The sequence below is a fragment of the Oncorhynchus masou genome, chromosome 13, assembly GCF_036934945.1.
Source record: "Oncorhynchus masou masou isolate Uvic2021 chromosome 13, UVic_Omas_1.1, whole genome shotgun sequence".
NCBI lineage: Eukaryota > Metazoa > Chordata > Actinopteri > Salmoniformes > Salmonidae > Oncorhynchus > Oncorhynchus masou.
The window spans coordinates 54,694,751-54,709,997 of record NC_088224.1 but is presented as its reverse complement, the minus strand read 5'-3'; the positions used below and the strand labels follow the sequence as shown (position 1 = coordinate 54,709,997).

Genomic DNA, 15,247 nt, shown 5'->3' with positions numbered 1-15,247 from the left:
ATAGTGACAGGTCACGATGTAACGTACAGCGTCAAAGGGGTCAGTTTTTCATCTTTTCTCCAATATTGTTAGTCCATTACCATGTCAATCAACTCTGAATCGAAACGTGGTTCACACCCCGGATTTTGATGCCAACACAGTCACTACAGTCCCATTCGTTTTCATTGCAGCCTCATTTGAATGTCGCGGTTATGCATATTTGTACGGAATGGGGTGAGTTTACGTTAGCCTACTTAAGCAATAGAGTAGATACTTACAGAGTTAATAGGGTTGTCACTTAGCTAGCTACCTAGGCCATATTTGAGTCAGTTTGATTTTTGAGACCCAATTTTGCAGCCAGTTATTTAAGTTAACAGCTAGCTACATTAAAATAAGGAGGAACATGATGCTGTGATGGAATGAGTCAAGGTAGCAATTGTTAGTGATATGAGACGTGGTGACATAATATATTTCACTTGGGTGGTGTATTTAAAAAAAAAATGTATTAGCTCTCTTGTTGTTATTTACAGACATGAATCAGGAAATAGGCGACTGATACATGAATCCTAATTGCAGTTTTTTTTTTCTCTGCACGTTTGTCACCTGATGTCGCGGAGCCTGGTGGAGATAGATGCCACCATTCTACAAGGCACATATCTATATGCATCCAGGATGAGGCTTGCTACCAGCAGGAACATGGAGTACTCTGTGTTAGTTAGTCATATTGTTCTCCTTTACATTGCATGATTGTACTCTTGTAATAGTAATTTTATAATCCTGGAGTAATTCTCTGTCAGAGAGGCTGTTATTAGAGGATTATGCAGGAGGACCTGTGCCAGTGGGAGGTCAGGTGTGAGGATTGTAATTTCAACAGTATTTCAAGCCCACCTCTATCTGTTTCTCTCCAGGTGATACAAAGACAGAATGGTCCAAGGACCTCTAGAGCCTTCCGACAAAGGACCTGCAATCTCTCCAGAGTGCAGAGAAGTAAGTTCGACTCGTAATAGTATACTTGATGCACTCTGTTCATCTCCTTTACTATGGCAGTCTGCCTATGTGATCAGGGCCAGGGACACTGGTTGGATTGGATTTAATGTACTCACTCAAACTCATTCTCTCGCATCCCCTGTAAAAGTCTCACAGATTTGTGTAACAACTAACTTGTGTGTCCATCCCTCTGTCCCCAGGTGAGTCTTCTGGGCTATGGAACTCTAGAACAGCAGATCACAAAAAACTGTCACCCTGTTGTCAGCTATCCACAGATGCTTCCTTTAAGAAGGGATAGACCAAATGCGATAAAGTTTTGTATAAGCAATTAATTTTCATTTTTCAAATTGTTAGATTAAAAACAATAACTTGTTTGTAGCATGTTTGTCACATTGGTCTTTCTTTTTTTTTTTTTTTTACTCCTGTGTTAACTTCAACATCAAGTTAGCACTTAGAGTTTCTAATTCAAAAGGTCAAATACCTTTTAATTTGTGTGTATCAGACACGTCACACACGCGTGTCAACTAAAATATACTGTATATCCCAGTCAAGATTGAAGAATGGGTCAAATGGACTAAGTGAATATAAGTCTATGCTTTTCCCCATTGTTCTTTGTATGAATTTGAGAGGAGACATACAATACACATTGACAGAATGGCTGTGAGAGAGAGCCTGTTGCTGTGCTCCCAGGTAAGGCCCTGGCTTCCGGTAGCACTGATGGCCCCAGTATTCACTCAGGCAGCTGGAAGATGTGTGTCACCATCAAGGCCCATGAGACGGCATGACAATAAATTGATGTAAACCTTTCATCAGCAAGGCCATTTTAGCATTTACTGCACATGTTGCTGAACAATTCAACCCATTTGTTAGTGTCACTGATCCACTGCATATGAAAATTCCCTTCTATTCAGTTCTTATTGAACATACTTCTTTCAGAAATAAATGTTATAGTTTGATTAAATGATATACGGGCCCTGGAATAAAGCAACAGCTTTAGAGAGAGGCCTGTACTTTTCTTCATAGGTACACTTCAACTATGACAGACAAAATAAGAAACGAAATCCAGAAAATCACATTGTAGGATTTTTTTATGTATTTATTTGCAAATTATGGTGGAAAATAAGTATTTGGTCACCTACAAACAAGCAAGATTTCTGGCTCTCACAGACCTGTAACTTCTTCTTTAAGAGGCTCCTCTGTCCTCCACTCGTTACCTGTATTAATGGCACCTGTTTGAACTTGTTATCAGTATAAAGACACCTGTCCACAACCTCAAACAGTCACACTCAAAACTCCACTATGGCCAAGACCAAAGAGCTGTCAAAGGACACCAGAAACAAAATTGTAGACCTGCACCAGGCTGGAAAGACTGAATCTGCAATAGGTAAGAAGCTTGGTTTGAAGAAATCAACTGTGAGAGCAATTATTAGGAAATGGAAGACATACAAGACCACTGACAATCTCCCCCGATCTGAGGCTCCACGCAAGATCTCACCCCGTGGGGACCAAAGTAACACAGCCTACCATCAGCAAGGGCATTGAAGATGAAACGTGGCTGGGTCTTTCAGCATGACAATGATCCCAAACACACCGCCCGGGCAATGGAGTGGCTTCGTAAGAAGCATTTCAAGGCCCTAGAGTGGCCTAGCCAGTCTCCAGATCTCAACCCCATAGAAAATCTTTGGGTAGAGTTGAAAGTCCGTGTTGCCCAGCAACAGCCCCAAAACATCACTGCTCTAGAGGAGATCTGCATGGAGGAATGGGCCAAAATACCAGCAACAGTGTGTGAAAACCTTGTGAAGACTTACAGAAAACGTTTGACATCTGTCATTGCCAACAAAGGGTATATAACAAAGTATTGAGAAACTTTTGTTATTGACCAAATACTTATTTTCCACCAGAATTTGCAATTAAATCAATAAAAAAATCCTACAATGTGATTTTCTGGATTTTTTTTTTCTCATTTTGTCTGTCATAGTTGAAGTGTACCTATAATGAAAATTGCAGGCCTCATCTTTTTAAGTGGGAAAACTTGCACAATTGGTGGCTGACTAAATACTTTTTTGCCCCACTGTAGAAGCCAAAACTGATCCTAAGTCAGTACTGCTATTCTAAGATGCTTTGTGAATATGGGCCCTGGTCTGTCTGTAGCATCCTGCTTTCTGTGACTCAACTCCCTCGCCACCTGAAATGCAACAACAACATTAATAAGAATTAGCCTAGTCAGTCAGCAACTTAGCTGATTAACGAAACATTAAGATAAATGTGCACATGCCTAGTCAGCCAAACAACAAGCCTATTGTCAGTCAAATCTGGAGAGGCATTTAGCAGTATTGCCAACTTTTCAGTTGCATCAACAGGCAGGAGAATGAAGTAGTTTGACAAAAAGTGTTTCATAGTCAGAAATTAGTCTTTTCAAAATATATCTAGCAATTATATCGCTAGCTAGTTATTTTCTAGAAGCCTAGTTAGCTAGGCTAAGGTGAACCAAACTCAAAGTGATGGTGGGAATTAACTTAGCTAGTTTTCCGTCCAGAAGTTTCAATGTAGCGAACTAGTTAAAAACCTCTTTTAAGGATCTGGTCCCGCTAGCGGGACAACTTCCGGTGAAACTGGAGGGTCTTATGTCGGCTGAAAGCTTAAATACTTGCTAATCGAACTGCACTGTCAGATTTACAGTGAAAAACATGCCATGCGATTGTTTGAGTACGGCGCCCCACATCAAAATATTTTTCCACTGGCACAGGTTTCATACATTCACATATAAAGATTAAATATTCACTTTTTGAAAATCTTCCTCTGATTTGCCATCCAAGGGTCCAAGCAATAACATGTTTACAGATTTACTCCTCAGATACCATAAAATTTAATCAAACTATAATATTTATTTCGGAAAGAAGTGTGTTCAATAGGAAACTGATTTCAGCAGGTGCGTAATTTCTTCATGGCGCGCCCAAACAAGGATTTCTAAAACTGTTATTTCTTATTTGTATTTGAAGTTACAAGCCTGAAACCTTGAACATAGACTGCTGACACCCCGTGGAAGCCATAGGAATTGCATCCATGGATAAATTACAATATGACCTTTCACTTGTATTTCTAAGAGGATGGTCTCTCAAAAAAATGTTTTATTATTTTAACATTTCTACAAACTTCAAAGTGTTTTCCTTCCAATGGTACCAATTATATGCATATCCTGGCCTCAGGGCCTGAGCAACAGGCAGTTTACTTTGGGCACGTCATTCAGGCAGAAATTGAGAAAAAAGGGGCCTAGCCCTAAGATGTTTTAATAGCATTTTTTCTCAACTTCATCAATTCGATGGATAGCTAGCAAATATTTTTGTTTTTCCTTGCATCTACAGTAAAGCTGCCTGATACAGTGGGCCAGTTGATAGTAATGTAGAATGAATGATACAGCTAGCTAACTGCCATGCCAATGGCTAGCCAGAGTTAATCCGAAATGTATACTTACCGGTGAACAACAGTGCACACTTAGTCCACTGCCAGTCCTATCAACCGCTTGCTGAACTTGGTTGTTTGAAGACATTTTCTCCATACATCGCTTCGTGTATGTTACTAGTTTGCGAGCATGCGAAATCGTCCTCTTTGCCAGTCAAACATTTTATGCACAACTGTTGCAGTGGCTTAACCTGATGGGTAAGGTGTTCTGCTAGCGGAACCCCGTGACAACATTCCACTGAAAAGGCAGCACACGAAATTCTAAAATATTTTTGGGAAATGTGTAACTTTCACAAGTCCAATACAGCAAATGAAAGATACAAATCTTGTTAATCTACCCATGGTGTCCGATTTCAAAAATGATTTACAGCGAAAGCACAACATATAATTATGTTAGTTCATAGCCAAGTCAAAAAAACAGCCATTTTTCCAGCCAAAGATAGCCATCACAAAAAGCAGAAATATAGATACAATTAATTACTAACCTTTGATGATCTTCATCAGATGACACTCATAAGACATCATGTTACACAATACATGGATGTTTTTGTTCGATAATGTGTATATTTGTGTATAGGTCCTAATCCAGGCACTTGTCATCTCCCGTCTGGATTACTGCAACTCGCTGTTGGCTGGGCTCCCTGCCTGTGCCATTAAACCCCTACAACTCATCCAGAACGCCGCAGCCCGTCTGGTGTTCAACCTTCCCAAGTTCTCTCACGTCACCCCGCTCCTCCGCTCTCTCCACTGGCTTCCAGTTGAAGCTCGCATCCGCTACAAGACCATGGTGCTTGCCTACGGAGCTGTGAGGGGAACGGCACCGCAGTACCTCCAGGCTCTGATCAGGCCCTACACCCAAACAAGGGCACTGCGTTCATCCACCTCTGGCCTGCTCGCCTCCCTACCACTGAGGAAGTACAGTTCCCGCTCAGCCCAGTCAAAACTGTTCGCTGCTCTGGCCCCCCAATGGTGGAACAAACTCCCTCACGACGCCAGGACAGCGGAGTCAATCACCACCTTCCGGAGACACCTGAAACCCCACCTCTTCAAGGAATACCTAGGATAGGATAAGTAATCCTTCTCACCCCCCCCCTTAAATGATTTAGATGCACTATTGTAAAGTGGCTGTTCCACTGGATGTCAGAAGGTGAATTCACCAATTTGTAAGTCGCTCTGGATAAGAGCGTCTGCTAAATGACTTAAATGTAAATGTATTTATATCCAGAAATCACAGTTTACATTGGCGCGTTAGATGCAGTAATGTTTTGATTCCAAAACATCCATTGATTTTGCAGAAATACTCATAATAAACATTGATAAAAGATGCAAGTGTTATTTACAGAATTAAAGATAGGCTTATCCTCTATGCAACCACTGTCAGATTTTGAAAAAACTTTACGGAAAAAGCATAATCTGAGAACGGCGCCATCTTGGTGTCAACATTAGTTTGAAAAAACACTAAATATTCACTTACCTTTGATTTTCATCAGAAGGAACTCCCAGGAATCCCAGTTTGACAATAAATTACTGATTTGTTCCATAAAGCCCATCATTTAGCCGCTTGTTGTTAGTGTGTTCAGCTCCATGACAAAAATTCAAAAAGTTATGTTACAGGTCGTAGAAACAAGTCAAACGATTTATGCAATCCATCTTTAGGATGTTTTTAACATTAATCATCACTAAGGTTCGAACCGGAGAATTTCATTGTCTGAAGAAAAGCATTGGAACAAGAGAGTGAGTATGCTCTCGTGACCACGCGTCATGAGACCGAGGCTCTCTGCCAGACCACTCACTAAAAGAGGTCTCATGAGCCCCTCCTTTATAGTAGAATCCTAAAACTATGATCTAAAGACGGTGACATCTAGTGGAAGCCCTAGGAAGTGCAAGCACATCCATAAATATCAGGGATTTGAATAGGCATTGTTTGGAAAATCGACTGTTATACTCACAGACATCATTCAAACAGATTTAGAAACTGCAGAGTGTTTCCTAACCAATACTAATAATAATATGCATATATTTGCATCTGGGACAGAGTAGGAGGCAGTTCACTCTGAGCACGCTTTTCATCCAAAAGTGAAAATGCTGCCCCCTATCCCAAAAGAGTTTTAAACGATGGGATGGAGTGGACACTGCTAAGATTCAAAATATATGTGTTGAAAACATTCAGTACTCACTCAATCATCCATTACTACTGCTTGGCGCCTGTCCACCCGGATCATAAATACAGGTAAAATTAGCATAAGGGAGGGGCTTGGCCGAGAGTTTCCTTTTGCGAGGGAAGAGACTTCGCTTCTTTCCTTCACACAACGGAAATCACAATTTCATAGCACATTCCCCCCAGAGGTTTAACAGGAAGTGATAACTTTTATTTCTGGGTAACCAAGATTATGTGCTGGCTAACTGTCTCTTCTGCCTGCTCCTCACCGCAGTGGGGGCCAACCAACATCAATAATGCATCAGACCCCTGCTTACAGGTGAAGGGAGAGCTTGGCAGGCAGGAGTGAGCACTTCCCTCTGCAGATATTTTATCCATGACCAGCTTCCTCACCACAAACAGGCCCTTTTAGTCAAACACACAACATTATGGACAGAATTCTGTCTGTGCTAAGGATCAGGAGGGTAGAGGCCTAGTTCAGAAGGGAAACGGAGAGAAGGTATAGGCTCTGCTACACACAGACTGATTGTCCCTGCCTGTGCTCTTTGTTCTGGGGCCTGGTGGCAGCGTTTCCCTGATGTTCTGAGAGGAATGAATAATGGGGCGTGGCATGGAGTCTCTGTGGCAACCAGGCCTGTCGGCACAATACAGCCACTTTCACACACTTAGAGAAGCTGACAGGCGTGTGTGTGTGTGTGTATATGCATGTGCGTTCATCCGCACGTGCATCTTTATGTGTTTGTGTAGAGATATCTGCGTAACCTTGAGAGCAGCGGCACTAACAGTATTTCAATTTTTACTATTTTATCAATCAACTTCTATTGGAATCATTGACTCATCAGTATTAAATGGATGTTTGTAACTAAAATGCAGTGGAAATGCAGCCTGATGCGTGGAGATTTAAGAAGGGATTAGTGTTTGTGTGTTGGTCCTAATCTGTCCCCAAACAGAGCTTCTCAATGACCCCGAACTGGCTAAGGAAATACCAGGGGAAAATAACTTCAGCCCCATGAATCAAAATGTAAATCCTCAAACTCAAACTTCTTATGAAGAATCTTGTCTTTCTCTAATTGAGTTCACCTCTGGCTTGTCTATCCTCCTAACCTGGTATAATGAATCCTGTCAAGCACATTTATTTTACAAAAAGCATTCCATATTTCCCATCGGAATTCCATTCTGGGGCCGCCTGACGCGTACCTGGTATGAATGGGACAACACAAGAGTCAGAGGAATTGACTGTCACTTATCCTTAACCTTCCTTTTGTAAAAGCCCATTTGGGGAAACTGGTAGCACAGCCTTGGGAGAGTGTGTATGTGTATATATATGTGTGTGTGTGTGTGTGTGCACAACCACTCTTCCTACCCCCTCAGTCAATGGGGGCTGGTTAGTAACCTATTCAGGTGTGCCTGAGACGACAGCTAGCTCTGATAATTGTATAAATAAATGAGCATGGTGTGTAAGCATACATACCTCACTAGCGATACGCCTTTAATTCCCACTGCTTCCCCGATACGCCATCATCCATGATGCAATTTTTTAGGTCAGTGTTTCTCCGCCAGACTGCATGCCAATCATTCAGGAAATTATACAGTGCATCCCTACAGATGGGATTATGTGGGAAGGAAATGTCAGTTTTTGTCATATTTTTGTGTTCATACTTATTCCTCTTGAGAAAACATGGAGGCTGATTTTAGTAAGAGCTACCACCAATATTAAATAAGTGTATGTCATAGGAAGAAAGACTGCACCTGTAGCACAAATTAATTATCACCCCAGACAAAGTACAATATATACATACGATACCAGTCAAAGGTTTGAACACTTCCAACTCATTCAAGGGTTTTTCTTTATTTTTATTGTTTTCTACGTTGAAGAATAATAGTGAAAACATAAACTATGAAATAACACATATGGAATCATGTAGTAACCAAAAAAAGTGATTTAGATTCTTCAAAGTAGCCACCCTTTGCCTTGATGACAGCATTGCTCTTGGCATTCTCTCAACCAGCTTCACCTGGAATGCTTTTCCAGCAGTCTTGAAGGAGTTCCCACATATGCCGAGCACTTGTTGGCTGCTTTTCCATCACTCTGCGGCCCAACTCATCCCAAATCTCAATTTGGTTGAGTTTGGGTGATTGTGGAGGCCATGTCATCTGATGCAGCACTCCATCACTGTCATTCTTGGTCAAATAGCCTTTACACTGCCTGAAAGTCTGTTGGGTCATTGTCCTGTAGAAAAACAAATTATAGTCCCACTAAGTCCAAACCAGATGGGATGGCGTATCGCTGTGATAGAATTCAAGGCACTCAGCCAGCATGGCTAAGTAAATCACAGACAGTGTCACCAGCAAAGTCGCCCTACACCATCACACGTCCTCCTTCATGCCTCACGGTGGGAACTACACATGTGGAGATCATTCATTCACTTACTCTGCGTCTCACAAAGACACGGCGGTTGGAAACAAAAATCCTACATTTGGACTCATCAGACCTAAGGACAGATTTCCACCGGTCTAATGTCCATTGCTCGTGTTTCATTGCACAAACAAGTCTCTTCTTATTATTGGTGTCCTTTAGTAGTGGTTTCTTTGCAGAATTTCAACCTTGAAGGCCTGATTCACGCAGTCTCCTCTGAACAGTTGATGTTGAGATATGTCTGTTACTTGAACTCTGTGAAGCATTTATTTGGGCTGCAATTTCTGAGGCTGGTAACTCTAATTAACTTATCCTCTGCAGCAGAGGTAACTCTGGGTTTTCCTTTCCTGTGGCGGTCGTCATGAGAGGCAGTTTCATCATAGCGATTGATGTTGTTTGCGACTGCACTTGAATAAACCTTCAAAGTTCTTGAAATTTTCCAGGTTGATTGACCTTCATGTCTTAAAATAATGATGGCCTGTCGTTTCTCTTTGCTTATTTGAGCTGTTCTTGCCATAATATGGACTTGGTCATGAAGCTGGTTGAGAGAATGCCAAGAGTGTGCAAAGCTGTCATCAAGGAAAAAGGTAGAAACTTTGAAGAATCTCAAATATAAAATATATTTTAGTTACTACATGATTCTATATGTGTTATTTCATAGTTGTGATGTCTTCACTAATATTCTACAATGTATAACACAGTAAAAATAAGGAAAAACCCTTGAATGAGTAGGTGTGTCCAAACTTTTGACTGGTACTCCAATTTAATACATGCTCTTTCATATCTCCTGTCTTATGGGATCAAGACCTCTCTTACTATAGGCCAATGTTGTATACTGTATGTTGTTTAGAGTATGCATATGTGGTGCAATTAAATAATTATATTAGGAAATTGGTTTTTAACACCTACCAAATAAGGATTTATCAATATTAGTGATCCAACGATGCATTTTGGGATCAACAAGCTGATTGTCGTAGTTATTTACCAAGAAGCAGCATTTCATTTGCATTCCATTTCAAGCTTCATTCGTCTCATCAGGCTCTTCACTTAAAGATTTCAATCAGCCTCGGAAAAAAAAAAAAAAAAATAGCAGTTTCATTTCTCTGCCCTAAATTTCCCACAAAGAGAATAATTTGCTTCCCTATTCACAATCGGCACCAGGCTTCATTGTGGAGTAATTTAATTTGGGGTAACTGCCGCAACGATGTTTCATGAATCAGGAATCCGTCCCCCTGCATCTCTCCAATACCTTTTTTTTCCAACTCCTTTTTGTAACTATATTCACGTGTTTTACACCTAAAGTGTCTAATGTCTAATAGCCTATTCCAGAGCTGCCACGTCCATGATAAATCCCGCAATAAACCAAAGCACAAAAACACCAGATAAAGGTCCTCTACACAGCCCAGATTAAGGCGACTATGTTCAGCATTGTGCCATGAGGATTCTAAAGGCAGTCTGGATGTCATCCCTATACAGAGAGAGAGAGAGAGAGAGACAGAATGAGGCAGACTCTGGGCTTCCAGTCAAAATGACAGGCAAACATGAGGCAAATAAGAGGACTTCAGAGCGTCTAGTCATAGAGCACCTCCTCCTCCCTGCCACACTTTAATAGGATCCAGGATGGAGATCTTCTTTTCCCCCCTACAGACCATAACATTAACTATTAAAGGAGAGAGGAAGAGAAATGGGGGACAGAGATGGAGAAAGAGAGAGAAAAAAATGTCTTTGCTGACTCGTGGAGTAATTAGAAGACTTTTCCGTGATCCTAGTTGGATCAGGATAATTCTTCCTCAAACAGGTGCTCTCGTTTTAGTAGTCGATATGTTGGAGGAGTTCCCGAGCCAAACGGCCACCTCGGGGAATCCGCAATTAATAAACAAATGTCTTCTAGCACGGTCTTTCACCTTTTTAATAGGAATACACTCAACCAATTTCCTGCCAATGTAAGTGTGATAGTGATTCAAACACAAGAACATTGATACTAGAACATTGACCAAGATAAATGGAAGAACATTATATCAGCTAAAACCTATTTAAATTCCTATATTCTCCAATCCCCGTTAAGGCCTTTTGTGTTACATGTGAAAGAGGAATTCCCTTGGACTCAGACATCTGATATTAGTGTAGCCAAGACTGTCTGTAAGAGCATTAGCTACAATGACTCTTAAAAAAATCGGGGTTAAGACCAAGGCTAAGGTTGGTTGATTGTCTGAATAGAGAATGTGGATTTGAACCTATCATAACCTTGCAGTTGACACGTCACTTCTCTAGCTGGTGCTGGATTGGGAAAAGCCTCTAGAAGAAGATGCAAAGATAATCTGGGTGAATAAAGATTAGGAAGAGGTTGCAGTGGCAGCAATAACATTTCTGGCTGGATGTCAGGGTTACGATTATTGTTGCTTTTCCCATGTACTCCATTTGGTCAATTCACATAAGTGAATTCATTTTCTTGTATGCAATAGATTTTTTTGGAAGTGCAAACAACTCGGAGAATATTTCCTATTGAATGATGTCTGGTTTGCGCAACAGCTTCCTCTGCTATTAGAACATGTATTTGACAAATGAAAATTATATTTACAAAAAACCTTCTGTCCTTAGTGTAAATGTTAAACCTCCAGCCAGAAAAGTTAGAATATTTCTTGGTTGATATTGAATACGGGTTCTAATGATCTCCGGCTCAAGCTGGAGGCACCTTGTGATTTAACACTGTACTGAGCAATGCACATTCTCAGTCACTGTGTCTCGGTGGAGGACATTTCGGGATGGACAGCTCAGTACTGTAGTAACAAGGTCCTAGCCTAAGTCACCCATTCTTTTAACCCTGTCAGCAATGTCTTCTCCATGTCTTCAAAAATAATGGTTAACATTAAATGATTCTAATTTATTTGAACAAGTCCAGGGGAGTTTTCTTAACTTATATTAAGTGTTCTACCTCAAGCAAGGCGGCTTAATGAGATGACACTGGGCATTGTTTACCAACTCAGCTTTTAGAGCTGTTGAAGTGAATTTAAATGTCAAGACTTGTTAGCCAGATAACGATACACACGTAATGAAAATGGGAGATTTGGAAGCTTTTGGGAGTTATGCGAATGGAGACTGACATTTAATCACAGCTCAAGATGTCGCTGGCATCACATTTAATGACCGTCGTCCTCTCCTTTTTCCCCTAATAAAAGAGTTCTGGACGTATGCGGAAAATCCACTGCTCACTTACACTGTCAGAAATCACACGCGTGACCACACACTATCAAAGTGCCTTTCAGTGGCCTATACTACAGTGTTGCCCGCTTTTGTTTTCTGTCACAACAGTCTGCATATTGTTGTCATTGCAAAGGTCGGATTCACCAGAATATTATCACGGGGAACGGTGTCTGCCAACGACTGCATAGTTCTATTGTCTCCTCGTTCATGTCTTCTTTCCTGACCTTGTCCATGATAGTGCCGCACAGCTGCAGGAATGGGTCAAGGTCATTGGCATAATCTAGAAAAGTGGAGCAATCCTGAAAACTTACCTGACAAAATGGAGTCCAATCATGTACAGTAGTTTCAGTTTAGTGCTGAAGGGGTGATTTCAGAATGAAAAGGTATGGCACCAAAAGGAAAATGAGATTTCTTGTGTTGGAGCAACATACAGTACCTCCCGATGTTGATAGGCTCTACAGTGCTTCTGAAGCCTACATGCACCCTATTATCTGCTAGTGTTGGCACCTATTGGGCACATGCTTTACTCCTTGGATGGACATTGACCTCAACATGCTCTTCCTCTACAAACTCATTGGACCAGGGTTAAGATGATTGACTGTGGATGTGAGTCAAAGCTTCAGAGAATCCACAAGGGACCCTTACACTGATTACTTTCATCCATAATATATTCCATGTTACACATTTCTGGTAAATCCATTTTATGGCCCTTGAATATTGATTTCGAGGTTTGTCATTATGATTGTCCCACTAGTAAGCCCGAATGGGCTATTCCAGTTTGATCGCACCACTCATCTCAAACCAAGGGTTGTACCATAACTCTTATAATACTGTGGAACAATTTTTTAAGATGAAAAAGTATGTCTTAACAAGTAACTATCCATATTGATTCACATCCCTATAGATAAGTCCAGTATCTACACTACCTTTTGTTACTCAGAAATAATCATATTTTGAACATATGTCCCACCTACAGAGTATTTGTTCCTGTACATATATCGTGTCAGTCATCAATCCTAAAACATGTTCCTCTCTCTAATCAATAGAATGATCCCGTCCACCAGTCAGGACTTCCTGGTTCGTGACCTGGTGTCAGGGCGTGAGTACGACCTGTGTGTCCTGGCGGTCTACGACGACGGCATCACCTCGTTGACGGCCACGCGGCAGGTGGGCTGTGTCCAGTTCATCACGGAGACCGAGTACAGCCAGTGCCAGGCCCTCCACAGCCAGTTCTTAGGCGGCACCATGATCATCATTATCGGTGGCATCATCGTGGCCTCCGTGCTCGTCTTCATCATCATCCTCATGATCCGCTACAAGGTCTACAGCCACCAGGGCATGGACACAGGTAAGGTGGGCACCATGGACAACATCTGTGCCCAGACCAATGGAGGACAGGCTGGGGGACAGGTGTCCCACTCTGGGTCTAAAGTTACAGAGAGCCAGGAGGAGCAACAGGCTCATGCCTTAGCTGGGGTGGGAGGGGGCCAGGGACAGGGGGAGGAGGGGGTGTGAGTGGATCGGCATCACCTAATGCCACCCAAAAGGACTCTAACACCATGGCGTTGGTGGTTGACTGTGAGAATGCGGTGCAGATCTCAGACATGACTGCTGAGGACCTGCTGTCGCCTAGTAAGAGGCGTCACTCCAGGACTGCCATTGAGATGAAGAGGAGAGCTTCGCTCACACCCAAAGACGCCACCAATGTGAATGCGGGGGGAAGTAAGTACTTGAGCGATAGAGACAGATACAAATGGTTGCGAATGGGGTTAATGAGAGAGAATGGCAGTGAATGACCCCATTTCTTTTACCGTTTTCAATGTGGTATCTCTATGGCATGTCTGAAACATCTGGCTTGTAATTCATTTTTATTCCTTCTGTGACCGAGAGGAGGTATCGGCAGCTAGAGCTCTGCCACTGAACATGAGTCCATTGCCTAGTCCAACCCAGCACACCTCATTGCAGCACATGAAATGCCAAGTCGGAGACATGTAAATTGCTAAGAACAGTACTATTCTACTGACACAATGGGCCACAGACAAGTATATTTTGAACAGCCTCTCCAGAGTGAGAAACTTGGATACATTGTTCCAATCGGATAATTGCACTTTCTGAATGAGTGACCATGGATTTCCAGAGCCTTGGCCTTGTAAATCACTAAATCAATATGGTGAATTAAATCAGGGTCAGGGAGAGACAGGCCCTCTCTTTCAATAGCATCAATCACTCAGTGCAGCTGCAAAATACATTTTGGTTGAAATTAAGGGACATAATGAACCAAAGTGATCAATCTAGACTGAGGATAATTTGTCAATGAAAACGGTTGAATTTGGCTGCCCTTGAACCTACCAAAACCTTTGCAGCCAACCACGTTCTCACAGTCATTGCTGGGTAATGCACACTTTGCACTGCAATGCAGATAATGAATTCCCTAATGGTGCTGCAGTGAACAATCACTCTATACATGTACATTCTGCAATCATAATTTACTTTCACCAGTAGAATCGTATGCGACACACAACCAGTAAGTGCAAGGCAACCATGAGATCGGAGTCACTTTGCTCGGATCCCATATCAGATCTGTGCCAAAAACCTGTGTAGCTCCCGTGTGGGACAAAACGGTGCCAATTTGGTACAGATGACACCGGGCCATGAATCACATTCCCACGGCCATGTCCGCAGGCTCCCGAGTGCTGTGTCCCTGAGACGAAGGCTGAGGGATGCACTGCGCCGTGTCCAGCCTGGCTGTCACTAACTCTACCCGCCTCATCTCTCACCTCTATTTGTCTCTTCCACCAGACACGCCGGCGCCCGCGGCTGCCGACGACGACAAGAGGGCTCACAGAGACTGGAGCGACTTTAAAATTTGATGACTCCTTCTGCTTCTCGGTGAGAAGCAGCCATCAACCTCCAAGAGTAATGGTGCCCTTCTTTCCCTGTTCCTTCTTTCCCTGTTCCTCTCCATTAATCTACTTGAGAGAAGAAGATAAGAGAGGGGGGGGGTCTTTAGTGTAAGACAGATGAATAGATACAAACTGAGACAGAGA

General features: G+C 42.1%; 1 protein-coding gene across 1 annotated transcript in view; it reads left to right on the top strand.

Moving 5' to 3' along the window:
* The window catches only part of zgc:172282 (leucine-rich repeat and fibronectin type III domain-containing protein 1-like protein), a 109,333-nt gene that overhangs the window by 81,457 nt on the left and 12,629 nt on the right, over positions 1–15,247 (top strand). The window contains 3 exon segments of the mRNA XM_064984316.1: positions 13,247–13,680; positions 13,683–13,922; positions 15,000–15,089. Of these exon segments, the coding sequence (XP_064840388.1) occupies positions 13,247–13,680; positions 13,683–13,922; positions 15,000–15,070 (745 nt within the window). The 3' untranslated portion in view covers positions 15,071–15,089.